The 16,220-nt window shown below is 39.5% G+C and overlaps 1 protein-coding gene across 1 annotated transcript; it reads left to right on the top strand.

The window, feature by feature from the left end:
- Window positions 1–210: 210 nt before the first annotated feature.
- LOC116145878 lies at window positions 211–15,873 on the top strand. Its single transcript, XM_031431312.1, has 7 exons — window positions 211–501; window positions 1,167–1,266; window positions 1,440–1,523; window positions 14,853–14,968; window positions 15,178–15,279; window positions 15,613–15,669; window positions 15,753–15,873. The coding sequence occupies exons 2-7, from the start codon at window positions 1,195–1,197 to the stop codon at window positions 15,871–15,873; spliced, it is 552 nt and encodes a 183-aa protein (XP_031287172.1). The 5' UTR covers window positions 211–501; window positions 1,167–1,194.
- Window positions 15,874–16,220: the final 347 nt, after the last annotated feature.

The following is a 16,220-nucleotide window of genomic DNA, read 5'->3' on the forward strand; positions in this document are numbered from 1 at the left end:
ATTTGTTCCTGCCAGACCTCAATTATGGGCAACTAACACTAATTCTTTACTGACTAAAATTTTAGTTGCAAATTGACTTATTTCCATAATAGAATTATATTTCAAAATTAAATAATTAATTAGAACCCTTACTTTTTTAAGTTATTTACAGAATACCCTATCCTATATAAAGCAAGCATTTTTTACAATTTCATCTCTTCTCCACGCATGTTTGCCCTAGCTTTTTCCCCAAATTTCCCAAACGCACAACCCAAATTTCATCTCTTCTCCACACATGTTTGCCCTCGCTGTTGCCCGAATTTCCAAACTGTAGAACCTGACTTCTATCTTTTCCCCACGCATCTTCATCTCTTCGATCTGACGCGCCTTCATCTTAATCGCTGTTGCCCGAATTTCCGAATTGCAGAACCTGACTTCATCTCTTCTCCACGCATCTTCATCATTCAATTGATCTCCTTGGTTTCCTTCATTCATCGAATATGAGGCAGTCGCTAATCTCCCGTAAGTACAATTTTTGATTCTTTAGTTCTCTTACATGGTAACATTGAATCTGATTTCAATTATGTTTGAGTGAGACCTTTAATCTTGTAATGCTATTTACATTACCCAAAAAGAAACTCTCTACACCTCTCTCCATATGCCTTCTTTAGCACCCTTCAACGTTAACGGAACGAAAGAAGAGAGGCAGATGACGAAGAAAATAGCTCTTCAAAGTTTAGAGGAAACTAACTTTTCTGCGGAAAAGAAGAAAAAGAAGGACTCAAAGAATAAGGCGGATGACTCTGAAAGGTCTAAGAAGAAGGATAGCAAGAACTCAAAGGCTATGGAAGAAGATGACGAAGAGAGAAGTGAAACGAGCTCGGAATTAGGTGAGCCTGTGAATTTGAAATCGGATATATAAGAAGAAGCAAAAGAAAGCGAAAATAGATGCTGAGGTGGAAGAGGAGGAGAAGAGTGAGAATCCGAATGCTATTTCTCGGTTTCGAATATCGGAACCATTGAGATAGAAACTCAAGTCTAAGGATATTGAGTCCCTGTTTCCAATTCAGGCCACCATTTTTGATATGGTTCTTGATGGCTCCGACTTAGTTGGACATGCACGCACTGGTTACGTATAATATTCTCTTTTAATTGATTTTTTTTTTTTTAAACTTTTGATGTCTTAGTTTGGGAAAAGACTACAAGAAGGAAGAAATGGAAATAATGATGTGTGCGGCACGCCTCTGCCTCTTGCATTCATCTTCTAGAAGGCCAACAATGAAGACGGTAAACTTCTTTTTTCATAGTCTGAAAAAAAATTTTGCGCATCAAATTTCCATTCTACCAAAAGTGTGAAGTAATAGAGAATCCTCAAGTTTGACCTCTTTACTGATTGTGCATGTTGGATCAACGTTTTAGATTATTGGAATTGACTTAAGTAAATGCTCTAGAATTTGCAGGATCTGAAGCAAAAGCTGAAGTACTTGCTAACAATCACAGTTGGTCTGAATCAGAGGCAAAATATTGATAGAATGGTTAAAAAGGTGTATATGAATGGACCATTTCATTCTTTTTTTCTACCTCAACTGGTTTTTACTTCAGAGATACTGAGGTTTTTGTTACATAAATTTTGATAGTTTACTGGGGATTTCCAACTTTAATTTGGTTTTCCACTATGATGGTCGGACAAGTGAATGGGATGAATTTGAGTGGTCAAAGAGCACAATCCATGTTAGTACAAGGAGACAAACAAAATGGTGAGATTTTAAGATCTTCTGCATAGTACTGAATTCCAACCTTTTAGCTCCTTTAATTTGAGAGCTACCAAAGTGTAGAATAAGCATCTCATTGTTTTTATATGTTTTGTTTTCATGATCATCCATTCTTGAATTGCTTGGATTTATTGTCAGGGTTTTGATGCGAGAAATCTTCAATTTAAGCTTTCATTTTCACATATGATTGGCAGGTGGTATGCAAAAAGGTTTTTGCATCCTGACGTTGTTGCAGCTTATGAGTATATTTTTATTTGGGATGAAGATCTTGGCGTGGAACACTTCAATCTGTACTTATTCCAGTAAAGTAGACTGAATCTCTAGCTGGCCATCCTTCCTGGAAACACTTCAATCTGGTCTCTACACAGTTCTTCTAGCAACTCTTTTTGCTTAGTGAGTCGGAACAGGTAAGCTTTCTACTCAAAGCATCGGCCACGACATTGGCTTTCCCCGATTGGTACTTGATCTCACATTCATAATCTAACCAGCTCTAGCCACTTCTCTTTCCATATTTAACTCCTTCTGAGTGAAGAAGTACTTTAAACTTTATGATCAGTGTAGATATTACTCTTTACACCATAAAGGTAATGCCTCCAAATCTTTAATTCAAAGACCACGGCCGCCAACTCTAAGTCATGCGTAGGGTATCTGGTCTCGTACTCTTTCAGTTGACGAGAAGCATAAGCTATAACCCTACCTAACTGCATCAATACAGACAAGTCCTGCAGAGAGGCATCTGTAAAATGTTATAATCTACACTTCCTGTGGTAACACTAACACGGGAGATGTTTGTAACCTCTTTCAACTCTTGGAAACTCTCCTCACGTTAATGACCATACAAGGAGCTTTCTATTTGGTAAGAGCTGTTAACGGTTTAGCCAACTGGGCGAACCCTGCTACAAATTGTCGGTAGTAACCTGGTAAGCCTAAGAAACTCCTGACTTCTTTCACTGTCCTCGGCTTCGCCATTAAGTGTTGCCTGAACCTTACTCGGATCAATGATATCCCTTCCTTAGACACAGTATGGCCCAGAAATATCACTGATTAAGCAAAACTCACACTTAGAAAATTTAGCATACAAATTCTTTTCTCTCAATCGCTGCAATACTAATCTCAAGTGTTCCTCATGTTCTTCCTTCGACTTAGAATAAATCAAGATATCGTCAATAAAAACAACAATAAACTGATCCAATACTCATGGAATACCGATTCATCAAGTCCATAAAAACTGCTAGGGCATTGGTCAGCCAAAGGCATAACTACAAATTCATATGCCCATACTTGTAGAAGGCAGTTTTGGCACATTGCTCAACCACTCTACTGATAACCCTGACCTCAAATCGTTGGAGAACACTGCCGCTCCTTAATGATCAAAAGTCATCTATCCGGGATTGGTACTTATTCTCACTGAACTTATTCACATCTACACAGATCTATACACATCCTTGAAGACTTTAACTCTTTTCACAAACGATTGAGCTCACCCTAAGATGATGACTCGGTCGGATAAACTCTCATACTAAAAGCATCTGTAGAGTCTGTACTTTTAAGTCTTGTAGGGACCCAGACTTAGAAGGCGGCGGGCACATCTAATAAGGCGGCGAGCTCTAAACTAATAGTGTTGATCCTTGGGGGCTATGGCATAAAACATACAACTAACATCTCAACTCTTGGAGGCAAGAACTCTCCAAAAACACTCAATAGAAATCTTAACTACTGGCACCTGAATCTGGCTATGGGACATCACCACTCTGCACTACATGGACAATAAATCCCGAACACCCATTTCTCAACCTCTTTCTAGCTTTCCACGCTAATCGACATACTCAACTGATGGCCCTTCCAAAACTAAACTTGTCTCCACTATCGAGATTAAATCTTGCTTTCTTTTTCCGACAATCAATTCTACTCCATATCTCCCTAGGAAATCCATGCCCAATATCACATCAAAGCGGGCATATCAAAAAACTATTAATTACTGTTAAATCTCTACCCTGGATCACCACAGACTCTCCTGACAAAAATTCTTGTGTCAGAACACTAGCCCCATCGGGTAACTCTATCTTAAAGGGTTGAGTCACTCTAGTGGGTCTTAAACCTAACCTCTCAATCATCCATACGATATAAATGAGTGAGTAGCTCCTGAATCATTAAGGCATATAAAGGAACAGAATGAAATAGAACTAACCAGTAACGGCTGATGGACTGGCCTCTACTTCACTTTGTGCCACAGTAAACACTCTGGCAGTTGTAGTGCCTCCAAAACTCTGTGCAGGTGGTGGAAGAGAGCTTTACAATCTCTCATCATGTGCCCTGGCTGTCGGCACCTATAACACACTTCTGGTCTCTCAGACACTCTCCTGAATAGTTCCTCCCACATTTAGGACAAAGAGGAAACCCTTTCGTCTGGGGCCGCTTATTCTTCCACTCTCTTCTATTCTGTCTAAACTGAAATCTCTTCTTCTGATTCTTCATTTCTTTACCTTTTACACCTTCCAATTTCTCTCTCGCAGGGCGGAGGGTGGCTTACTTAGTCTTTCTATCGAGGAGCCTACTAGGGGAATTCTCAAAGATCTCCGCTTTCATTGCCCGCCTCAAGGCCTCACTATGAGTTCGAGAGGGATCGAAACTTGTCATTATATCCCGGGCTATTTCTGGCTTAACCGTGTACAAACTTATCTCTTCTCAATGCCGGAATACTGACTATTTCTGGTGCAAACCTTACAAGAGAATTGAATTTCACCGAGTACTCTTCACGGTACTAGACCCTTGCTGTAAGTTGATAAATTCTTAGACCTTCTCATGAACTTGGTCCTGTTCTATACTCGGCCTCAAACTCTTGCTTAAACTCTTCCCAAGTCATCGTTGCCATACATGGGTTTCTTTCATTAATTCCCACCAATTCGGGCATCACCCCGAAACAAGAAACTCACATACCGGATTTTCTCCGGTCTGTCATGGGGAATAAACCTGTCATACGATCTACGGACCTAAACCATTCTTCTGCTGTTATTGGATTCGTAGTACCCTTAAACTCTGAGGGTTGATATTGACTGGAAAGACCGTAAATCGGTTCAACTCTGTTCTGTACGGGCGAGGTACCGGTTGTCCTCTTTTGACGTTAGGAACTGGTGGTACCTGCACGGGGTTTCAACTCTCCCTTGGCTTCTGCCATAACTTGCTGTATAATTCCCCAAATTCGAGCTTCATCCAAGGAAGGGGGCTAGGCTCTAGTGGGTTAAGTGGGTTGAAGGGTCTCCTCATCGACACACTTTACCATGCTTTCGGTAACTAAGCCTCATTACAAAACAACCAAATTTGCAATTCAAGAAACACTTAGAGTAAGGAAAGAATTAACTCACACAGTGGTTCTCGGACGTCGTAGCGATGAGAATAGTACACTGTTAAATCCCAAAATCTCGGTTCTGATACCAAAAATGTAACAACTGCAGTATACTAGTAAAATACAAGTATAATATAAAAGTAAATGGGCCAGAAATTTTCTTGTATTACTTATATATATTCTTTGTACAAAAAAGAGTATCATTTACAAAATATCATTCAAAAACAGGGGAACGGTGTAGCTATTGCTCTTCGCTTACTGACGCCCCTCCGACTGCATCATCACTTAGATCCTGCATCCATAAAGGAAAATAACGGGGTGAGCACAAAATAATGCTCAGTAAGTAAAACCGCTACTTTCTATCCCGTAGCTCATTCTCTTAATTATTTCTTACACTTATTCTGTTTCTGTTTCTCTTTCACACAGCTTTCTTTTATTAATTTCTGTTATATGTCATGGCCTCATCTTATTAGAGGCATGGCCGAGTGGAGTTCACACAGCCCGTCCCATTTTCATGACTATCGGGTGGAGATCACAAAACACCAACCGTTCCTCCTAACTATAGGGTGGAGATCACAAAGCACCAAACGTTCCTCATAACTATCAGGTGGAGATCACAAAGCACCAACTGTTCCTCATAACTATCGGGTGGAGATCACAAAGCACCAACCCGTTTCTTAACTATCGGGTGGAGCAAAGCACCAACCCATTTCTCATAACTATCGGGTGGAGATCACAAAGCATCAACTCGTTTCATAACTATCGGGTGGAGATCCCAAGCACCAACCCGTTTCTCATACTATCGGGTGCAGATCACAAAGCACCAACCCGTTTTTCATAACTATCGGGTGCAGATCACAAAGCACAACACCATTTCTCATAACTATCGGGTAGACATCACAAAGCACCAACCCGTTTCTTACACTACAAGAAAACTGACATTTTGCAACCATTTTTTAGCAACTAACCATATAGTTGCAAGCTATAAATCCTGCCAAGGAATAACACTTCTAAAAAGGTTTACTCAAAACCTTCCAAACCTCATCTCAACTACATCTTCTCATCACATATCAACACTTCTCTTAAATGAAGTGTATTCAATCACAACATGGATCAATAATCTCAATTTCATAGCATATAACATGCACATAACATACATACATAATTGCTATTAAATCTCTACTCAAAAAGTTATCAAACCTCAACTTAGGTGGGGATTTACTTACCTTGAAATGGAGGGATCTCACTAGCACTTCCTTTCCTTTGGACTGCTAGCCTTGTCTCTACCCTTTAAACAATAAAACCATGAGACTTCCACATACAAATATATCCAAAACCTCACAAAATCTTACATCCAAAGCAAGAATCCTTACCTTAGGATGCCTTAGATTGATTTTCTACCCCAATCACTCCCAAAAGCCCTTTAAAAATCCTTGAACTAATGAAAAAGGAATTGAGAGGAAGTAAGAAAGGAGAATGGCGGTGGAGAAGAAGAATGAAGGGGTTTGCAATGACTTAATTCCTTTTAACACAATTTATGCCCAAGCATTCCCATTTTGCCCTTACTTTTCCTTAAGAATTCCATCTATATCCTTTGATTCATTACAATCACACCCCCACACCAACATATTCTCCATGAATTTTCCTTACATTTCACTCCCCACTTTTCCTACTAATTAGGGGTAGAATAGTCAAATTGTCCTTAGGAAAGAAAATATCTAAAACTTAACAATATTTTCAGCCGACCCGTCGCCGTAGCGAAGAAGGTTCCGTCGCCACGGTGAAACTTTCTAGCAGCTCCTCTGTGGCTGCAACACCTCTTCGCCGAGACGAAGATTCTTCTTCGCCCCGGCGAAGCTTGGAACCTCAAAAATCCTCTAATTCCAACCAATTTCAAGGCAATACTCAACATATCAATGCTACCAAAAGCCAACCAACCAATATTAATAATAAACCGACTCAAATAAGAGCAAATAAGAAACATTAGCTACGTACCTCAAGTAGGGCGTTACAATTCTCCCCCCCTTAAAGAATTTCGTCCCCGAAATTCACACAAATAACTCTGGGAAGCGATTCTGCATGTCCCGTTCTACCTCCCATGTGGCATCTTCCGCTTTGTGATTTCTCCAAAGGACTTTCACTAGCAAAACACTCTTGTTCCGAAGCTCTTTAGTCCTTCAATCTAGAATCTGGACTGGACGTTCCTCATACACAAGATTCTCTGATAACTCAACGTCCTCTACACTCAGGATGTGGAAGGGATCACTTACATACTTCCGTAGCATCGAGACATGGAAGACATCGTGCACCTTGTCCATGCTAGGTGGTAGTCCCAATCTGTAGGCCACCTTTCCCACTCTTTGTAATATCTCAAATGGACCTATATATCTCGGTGCTAACTTTCCTTTGCTTCCAAAGCGCATTACTCGCTTGTAGGGGGAAACTTTCAGAAACACTTTATCACCCACTTGGAAATCAACCTTTTTCCTCTTCAAGTCGGCATAACTCTTCAGTTGATCTTGAGCTTGTTTCATTCTATTTCTGATTAATTTCAAATCTTCTATCAGTTTTTGAGTCACCTCTGGCCCAAGAGCGGTACTCAACTCATCTTTTTCGCCTACCTCATCCCAATGTAGTGGAGACCTACATCGTCTACCATATAAAGCCTCGTAAGGCACCATTCTAATTGTAGACTGATAACTGTTATTGTAGGCAAACTCCACTAAGGGTAACATATCATGCTAGGAGGCTTTATAATCCATATAACATGCTCTCAACATGTCCTCAAGCACTTGATTTGTTCTTTCGGTTTGGCCATCTGTCTGAGGATGATAGGCAGTACTGAATGCTAAACGGGTACCCAAATTCCTCTGTAAACTCGTCCAGAAAGCTGAAACAAATCTGGAATCTCTGTCTAACACTATAGTCTTGGGCACACCATGCAATCTAACTATCTCCTTAAGGTAACTCTAAGCTAGCTGATCTGTAGTGGTACTTTCCTTTACTGGAAGGAAATGGGCTGACTTGGTTAATCTGTCCACAATCACCCATATAGCATTATACCCTTTTTGTACTCTGGGGAGACCTGTGATAAAATCCATCGAAATGCTCTTCCATTTCCACTCTGGAATACTTAGTGGCTGAAGCAACCCTGATGACCGTTGGTGTTCTGCTTTCACCTGCTGACAAGTCAGACATTTAGCTACAAATTCTGAAATGTCTTTCTTCATACCTAACCACCAGTAGCCTTTCTTTACATCTTGATACATTTTGGTTGCCCCCGGATGAGCAATGTATAGTGTGTTATGAGCCTCTATAAGAATTTTCTGCTTCAACTCACCATTTGGAGGAATGCACAACCGATTCCTGAAATAGAGGACACCATATCTCACACAGAATTCTGATATCTTGTCCTCAAGCACTTGCTGAACTATTTTCTAACACCACTTATCGGCCACTTACCTTTCTCTGACTTCTTCCAGTAAAGTAGACTGAATCTCTAAGCTGGCAATCCTTCCTGGAAACACTTCAATCTGGTCTCTACACAGTTCTTCTAGCAACTCTTTTTGCTTAGTGAGTCGGAACAGGTAAGCTTTTCTACTCAAAGCATCGGCCACGACATTGGCTTTCCCCGATTGGTACTTGATCTCACATTCATAATCTTTAACCAGCTCTAGCCACCTTCTCTTTCCCATATTTAACTCCTTCTGAGTGAAGAAGTACTTTAAACTTTTATGATCAGTGTAGATATTACTCTTTACACCATAAAGGTAATGCCTCCAAATCTTTAATTCAAAGACCACGGCCGCCAACTCTAAGTCATGCGTAGGGTATCTGGTCTCGTACTCTTTCAGTTGACGAGAAGCATAAGCTATAACCCTACCTAACTGCATCAATACAGCACCAAGTCCCTGCAGAGAGGCATCTGTAAAAATGTTATAATCTACACCTTCCTGTGGTAACACTAACACGGGAGATGTTGTTAACCTCTTTTTCAACTCTTGGAAACTCTCCTCACATGTTAATGACCATACAAAAGGAGCTTTCTATTTGGTAAGAGCTGTTAACGGTTTAGCCAACTGGGCGAACCCTGCTACAAATTGTCGGTAGTAACCTGTTAAGCCTAAGAAACTCCTGACTTCTTTCACTGTCCTCGGCTTCTGCCATTCAAGTGTTGCCTGAACCTTACTCGGATCCACTGATATCCCTTCCTTAGACACAGTATGGCCCAGAAATATCACCTGATTAAGCCAAAACTCACACTTAGAAAATTTAGCATACAACTTCTTTTCTCTCAATCGCTGCAATACTAATCTCAAGTGTTCCTCATGTTCTTCCTTCGACTTAGAATAAATCAAGATATCGTCAATAAAAACAACAATAAACTGATCCAAATACTCATGGAATACCCGATTCATCAAGTCCATAAAAACTGCTAGGGCATTGGTCAAGCCAAAAGGCATAACTACAAATTCATAATGCCCATACCTTGTACGAAAGGCAGTTTTGGCCACATCTTGCTCAACCACTCTTACCTGATGATACCCTGACCTCAAATCGATTTTGGAGAACACTGCCGCTCCCTTTAACTGATCAAAGAGGTCATCTATCCGGGGTAGTGGGTACTTATTCTTCACTGTAACTTTATTCAACTCTCTGTAATCAATACACATCCGTAGTGACCCGTCTTTCTTTTTCACAAACAGGATTGGAGCTCCCCAGAGAGAATGACTCGGTCGGATAAAACATTTATCTAAAAGCTCTTAGAGTTACTTTTTTAATTCTTGAAGCTCAGCTGGGGCCATTCAATAAGGGGCTCTAAATATTAGTGTTGTCCTTGGTGCTAGTTCAATACTAAACTCAACCTCCCTTTCTGGAGGCAAGCCCGGTAACTTCTCCGAAAACACATATAGAAAATCTTGAACTACTGGCACCTTCTGAATCTCTGGCTATGGGACATCACCACTCTGCACTACATGGACAATAAATCCCGAACACCCATTTCTCAACCTCTTTCTAGCTTTCACACTGCTAATCGACATACTCAACTGATGGCCCTCTCCAAAACTAAACTTGTCTCCACTATCGAGATTAAATCTTGCTTTCTTTTTCCGACAATCAATTTCTACTCCATATCTCCCTAGGAAATCCATGCCCAATATCACATCAAAGTCGGGCATATCAAAAACTATTAATTCAACTGTTAAATCTCTACCCTGGATCACCACAGACTCTCCTGACAACAATTCTTGTGTCAGAACACTAGCCCCATCGGGTAACTCTATCTTAAAGGGTTGAGTCACTCTAGTGGGTCTTAAACCTAACCTCTCAATCATCCCATACGATATAAATGAGTGAGTAGCTCCTGAATCAATTAAGGCATATAAAGGAACAGAATGAAATAGTAACTAACCAGTAACGGCTGATGGACTGGCCTCTACTTCACTTTGTGCCACAGTAAACACTCTGGCAGTTGTAGTGCCTCCAAAACTCTGTGCAGGTGGTGGAAGAGAAGCTTTACAATCTCTCATCATGTGCCCTGGCTGTCGGCACCTATAACACACTTTCTGGTCTCTCAGACACTCTCCTGAATAGTTCCTCCCACATTTAGGACAAAGAGGAAACCCTTTCGTCTGGGGCCGCTTATTCTTCCACTCTCTTCTATTCTGTCTAAACTGAAATCTCTTCTTCTGATTCTTCATTTCTTTACCTTTTACACCTTCCAATTTCTCTCTCTGCAGGGCGGAGGGTGGCTTACTTAGTCTTTCTATCGAGGAGCCTACTAGGGGAATTCTCAAAGATCTCCGCTTTCATTGCCCGCCTCAAGGCCTCACTATGAGTTCGAGAGGGATCGAAACTTGTCATTATATCCCGGGCTATTTCTGGCTTTAACCCGTGTACAAACTTATCTCTTCTCAATGCCGGAATACTGACTATTTCTGGTGCAAACCTTACAAGAGAATTGAATTTCACCGAGTACTCCTTCACGGTACTAGACCCTTGCTGTAAGTTGATAAATTCTTAGACCTTCTCATGAACTTGGTCCTCTGTTCTATACTCGGCCTCAAACTCTTGCTTAAACTCTTCCCAAGTCATCGTTGCCATATCATGGGTTTCTTTCATTAATTCCCACCAAATTCGGGCATCACCCCGAAACAAGAAACTCACATACCGGATTTTCTCCCGGTCTGTCATGGGGAATAAACCTGTCATACGATCTACGGACCTAAACCATTCTTCTGCTGTTATTGGATTCGTAGTACCCTTAAACTCTGAGGGTTGATATTGACTGGAAAGACCGTAAATCGGTTCAACTCTGTTCTGTACTGGGCGAGGTACCGGTTGTCCTCTTTTGACGTTAGGAACTGGTGGTACCTGCACGGGGGTTTCAACTCTCCCTTGGCTCTCTGCCATAACTTGCTGTATAATTCCCCAAATTCGAGCTTCATCCAAGGAAGGGGGCCTAGGCTCTAGTGGGTTAAGTGGGTTAGAAGGTTCTCCTTCATTCGACACACTCTTACCATGCTTTCGGTAACTACGCCTCATTTACAAAACAACCAAATTTGCTTAATTCAAGAAACACTTAGAGTAAGGAAAGAATTAACTCACACAGTTGGTTCTCGGACGTCGTAGCGATGAGAATAGTACACTGTTAAATCCCAAAATCTCGGTTCTGATACCAAAAATGTAACAACTGCAGTATACTAGTAAAATACATGTATAATAATAAAAGTAAATGGGCCCAGAAATTTTCTTGTATTACTTATATATATTCTTTGTACAAAAAAGAGTATCATTTACAAAATATCATTCAAAAACAGGGGAACGGTGTAGCTATTGCTCTTCGCTTACTGACGCCCCTCCGACTGCATCATCACTTAGATCCTGCATCCATAAAGGAAAATAACGGGGTGAGCACAAAATAATGCTCAGTAAGTAAAACCGCTACTTTTCTATCCCCGTAGCTCATTCTCTTAATTATTTCCTTACACTTATTCTGTTTCTGTTTCTCTTTCACACAGCTTTCTTTTATTAATTTCTGTTATATGTCATGGCCTCATCTTATTAGAGGCATGGCCGAGTGGAGTTCACACAGCACCGTCCCACTTTTCATGACTATCGGGTGGAGATCACAAAACACCAACCCGTTCCTCATAACTATAGGGTGGAGATCACAAAGCACCAACCCGTTCCTCATAACTATCAGGTGGAGATCACAAAGCACCAACTCGTTCCTCATAACTATCGGGTGGAGATCACAAAGCACCAACCCGTTTCTTATAACTATCGGGTGGAGCAAAGCACCAACCCATTTCTCATAACTATCGGGTGGAGATCACAAAGCATCAACTCGTTTCTCATAACTATCGGGTGGAGATCACAAAGCACCAACCCGTTTCTCATAACTATCGGGTGCAGATCACAAAGCACCAACCCGTTTTTCATAACTATCGGGTGCAGATCACAAAGCACCAACCCATTTCTCATAACTATCGGGTAGACATCACAAAGCACCAACCCGTTTCTTACACTACAAGAAAACTGACATTTTGCAACCATTTTTTTAGCAACTAACCATAATTAGTTGCAAAAAGGCTACATTTATCAACTAAATTACATTAGTTGAGCAAAGAGGATTAAAATTTTGGGGCCCACATGTTCCAACATTTGGCATCTAAAGTTAAATTTTTGCGACTATTTTGTTAGTCACAGAACCGGTTGCTTTAGTGACTAATAAATTTAGTTGCAATTTTTTTCGGGTGATTTTTCCCTCCAAAATTTGATAATTTGTATCTAAAATATGGCTTTTGCATCTAAATTTTTGGTTACAAAAAACAATTTTTTGCAACTACTAATTTAGTTGCTAAATTAGTTGCGAATAATTAGGAATTTATTAGTAACTATTATGATTAGTTGTAGAAAAATAAAATTACCAAGTATCCCATATTTGGACAGTAATTACAAAGGCCCCAAAGTATATACAGCAACTAAATTTGATTTAGTTGCTAATTTAATTTAAAAAATTCATATTCCCCCCAAAATTATTTGTTCCCGCCAGACCTCAATTATGGGCAACTAACACTAATTCTTTATTGACTAAATTTTTAGTTGCAAATTGACTTATTTCCATAATAGAATTATATTTCAAATTAAATAACTAATTAGGACCCTTACTTTTTTAAGTTATTTACAGAATACCCTATCCTATATAAAGCAAGCATTTTTTGCAATTTCATTTCTTCTCCACGCATGTTTGCCTTAGCTTTTTCCCCAAATTTCCCAAATGCACAACCCAAATTTCATCTCTTCTCCACGTATGTTTGCCCTCGCTGTTGCTCGAATTTCCGAACTGCAGAACCTGACTTCATCTTTTCCCACGCATCTTCATCTCTTCGATCTGACGCGCCTTCATCTTAATCGCTGTTGCCCGAATTTCTGAACTGCAGAACCTAACTTCATCTTTTCCCCACGCATCTTCATCTCTTCGATCTGACGCATCTTCATCTTAATCGCTATTGCCCAAATTTCTGAACTGCAGAACCTAACTTCATCTCTTCTCCACGTATCTTCATCGTTCAATTGATCTCCTTGGTTTCCTTCATTCATCGAATACGAGGCAGTCCCTAACCTCCTGTAAGTACAATTTTTGATTCTTTAGTTCTCTCACATGGTAACATTGAATCTGATTTCAATTATGTTTGAGTGAGACCTTTAATCTTGTAATGCTATTTATATTACCCAAAAAGAAACTCTCTACACCTCTCTCCCTATGCCTTCTTTAGCACCCTTCGACGTTAACGGAACGAAAGAAGAGAGGCAGATGACGAAGAAAATAACTCTTCAAATTTTAGACGAAACTGACTTTTCGGTGGAAAAGAAGAAAAAGAAGGACTCAAAGAATAAGGCGGATGACTCTGAAAGGTCTAAGAAGAAGGATAACAGGAATTGAAAGGTTATGGAAGAAGATGACAAAAAGAGAAGTGAAACGAGCTCGGAATTAGGTGAGCCTGTGAATTGGAAATCGGATATATAAGAAGCAAAAGAAAGCGAAAGTAGATGCTGAGGTGGAAGAGGAGGAGAAAAGTGAGAATCCGAATGCTATTTCTCGGTTTCAAATATCGGAACCATTGAGATAGAAACTCAAGTCTAAGGGTATTGAGTCTCTGTTTCCAATTCAAGCCACCACTTTTGATATGGTTCTTGATGGCTCCGACTTAGTTGGACATGCACGCACTAGTTAGGTATAATATTCTCTTTTAATTGATATTTTTTTTTTTTTTTTTTTTTTTTTAACTTTTGATATCTTAGTTTGGGAGAAGACTACAAGAAGGAAGAAATGGAAATAATTATGTGTGCGGCATGCCTCTGCCTCTTGCATTCATCTTCTAGAAGGCCAACAATGAAGACGGTAAACTTCTTTTTTCATAGTCTGAAAAAAATTTTGCGCATCAAATTTCCATTCTACCAAAAGTGTGAAGTAATAGAGAATCCTCAAGTTTGACCTCTTTACTGATTGTGCATGTTGGATCAACGTTTTAGATTATTGGAATTGACTCAAGTAAATGCTCTAAAATTTGCAAGATCTGAAGCAAAAGCCGAAGTACTTGCTGACAATCACAGTTGGTCTAAATCAGAGGCAAAATATTGATAGAATGGTTAAAAAGGTGTATATGAATGGACCATTTCTTTCTTTTTTTCTACCTTAACTGATTTTTACTTCAGAGATACTGAGGTTTTTGTTACATAAATTTTGATAGTTTTCTGAGGATTTCCAACTTTTGCTTTTCCACTATGATGGTCGGACAAGTGAATGGGATGAATTTGAGTGGTCAAAGAGCGCAATCCATGTTAGTGCAAGGAGACAAACAAAATGGTGAGATTTTAAGATCTTCTGCATAGTATTGAATTCCAACCTTTTAGCTCCTTTAATTTGAGAGCTACCAAAGTATAGAATAAGCATCTCATTGTTTTTATATGTTTTGTTTTCATGATCATCCATTCTTGAATTGTTTGGATTTATTGTCAGGGTTTTGATGCGAGAAATCTTCAATTTAAGCTTTCATTTTCACATATGATTGGCAGGTGGTATGCAAAATGGTTTTTGCATCCTGACGTTGTTGCAGCTTATGAGTATATTTTTATTTGGGATGAAGATCTTGGCATGGAACACTTCAACGGGGAGAAGTAAGTTCTATTTTTCTAGTTATGATTTCTGGTCAAGTTTAACAGTCACAACTTTCTTTCTAAATTGCTCCATATGAATAACCATGTATATTGAGTTGGTTAAAAAACATGGGCTAGAGATCTCTCAACCAGGTCCGGAGCCCAATAACGGATTGACATGGCAAATGACAAAGTGTAGGCGTGATCGAGAGGTTCACAAGTAAGCTTTATAGCTCACTCTCTTGCGCTCTGTCTCCCTTTTGTATAAAGTAGACATTTATTTGATGAGTATTGCTGGATTATTCATATAATATCAGTTTGCTAAGACATGATGCATTTTGAATTTATTTTCAGGTTTACAGAAGAGAAACCTGGCTGTTGCAGTGATCCACATGTGCCTCCATGTGTTGCGTATGTTTTTTCTCTCTCACACGTAGATTTTGTATTATGTTGACAAATCTCAATTGGTGAGTTAACATCATTCATAATTATAGTACTTGCATGCTAGTTATTGACATGAAAAATCATGCTTTAGTGAAGAAATGTCAATTGCCTGTTGGCAATAACGAATATTTATGGTTCCTTATATACGACTTGTTAATTGACACATTTTAATTGTGCTGCATAGTTACAATAACATCTTTTAACTCTTTCTATAAAAGAATGGTATATAAGTTCGATTGTGAAAGAGCAATAACAAATTTTGTTGTCCCTAATTTTCCTTTAAGAATTCAATCGCTCATGTCTCTCTAACTATATGACTCGCTTTCCTGGGCCATGGCTTACAGAAAAAGTCATTTAATTGATGCATTCTCTCTGCAAATTAGGAATCAACTAGAGAAATCAATAAAGATTTCCATGAATCTTCATGCCTCAAACCTATGTTGATTAAATATGTGCGCATATATATCCATAACAGTTAGGAGTTATTATGGGTTCTACTTAAGGTCTAACGTTTAACT

This window comes from Pistacia vera, unplaced genomic scaffold (assembly GCF_008641045.1).
Source record: "Pistacia vera cultivar Batoury unplaced genomic scaffold, PisVer_v2 Contig469, whole genome shotgun sequence".
Lineage (NCBI taxonomy): Eukaryota > Viridiplantae > Streptophyta > Magnoliopsida > Sapindales > Anacardiaceae > Pistacia > Pistacia vera.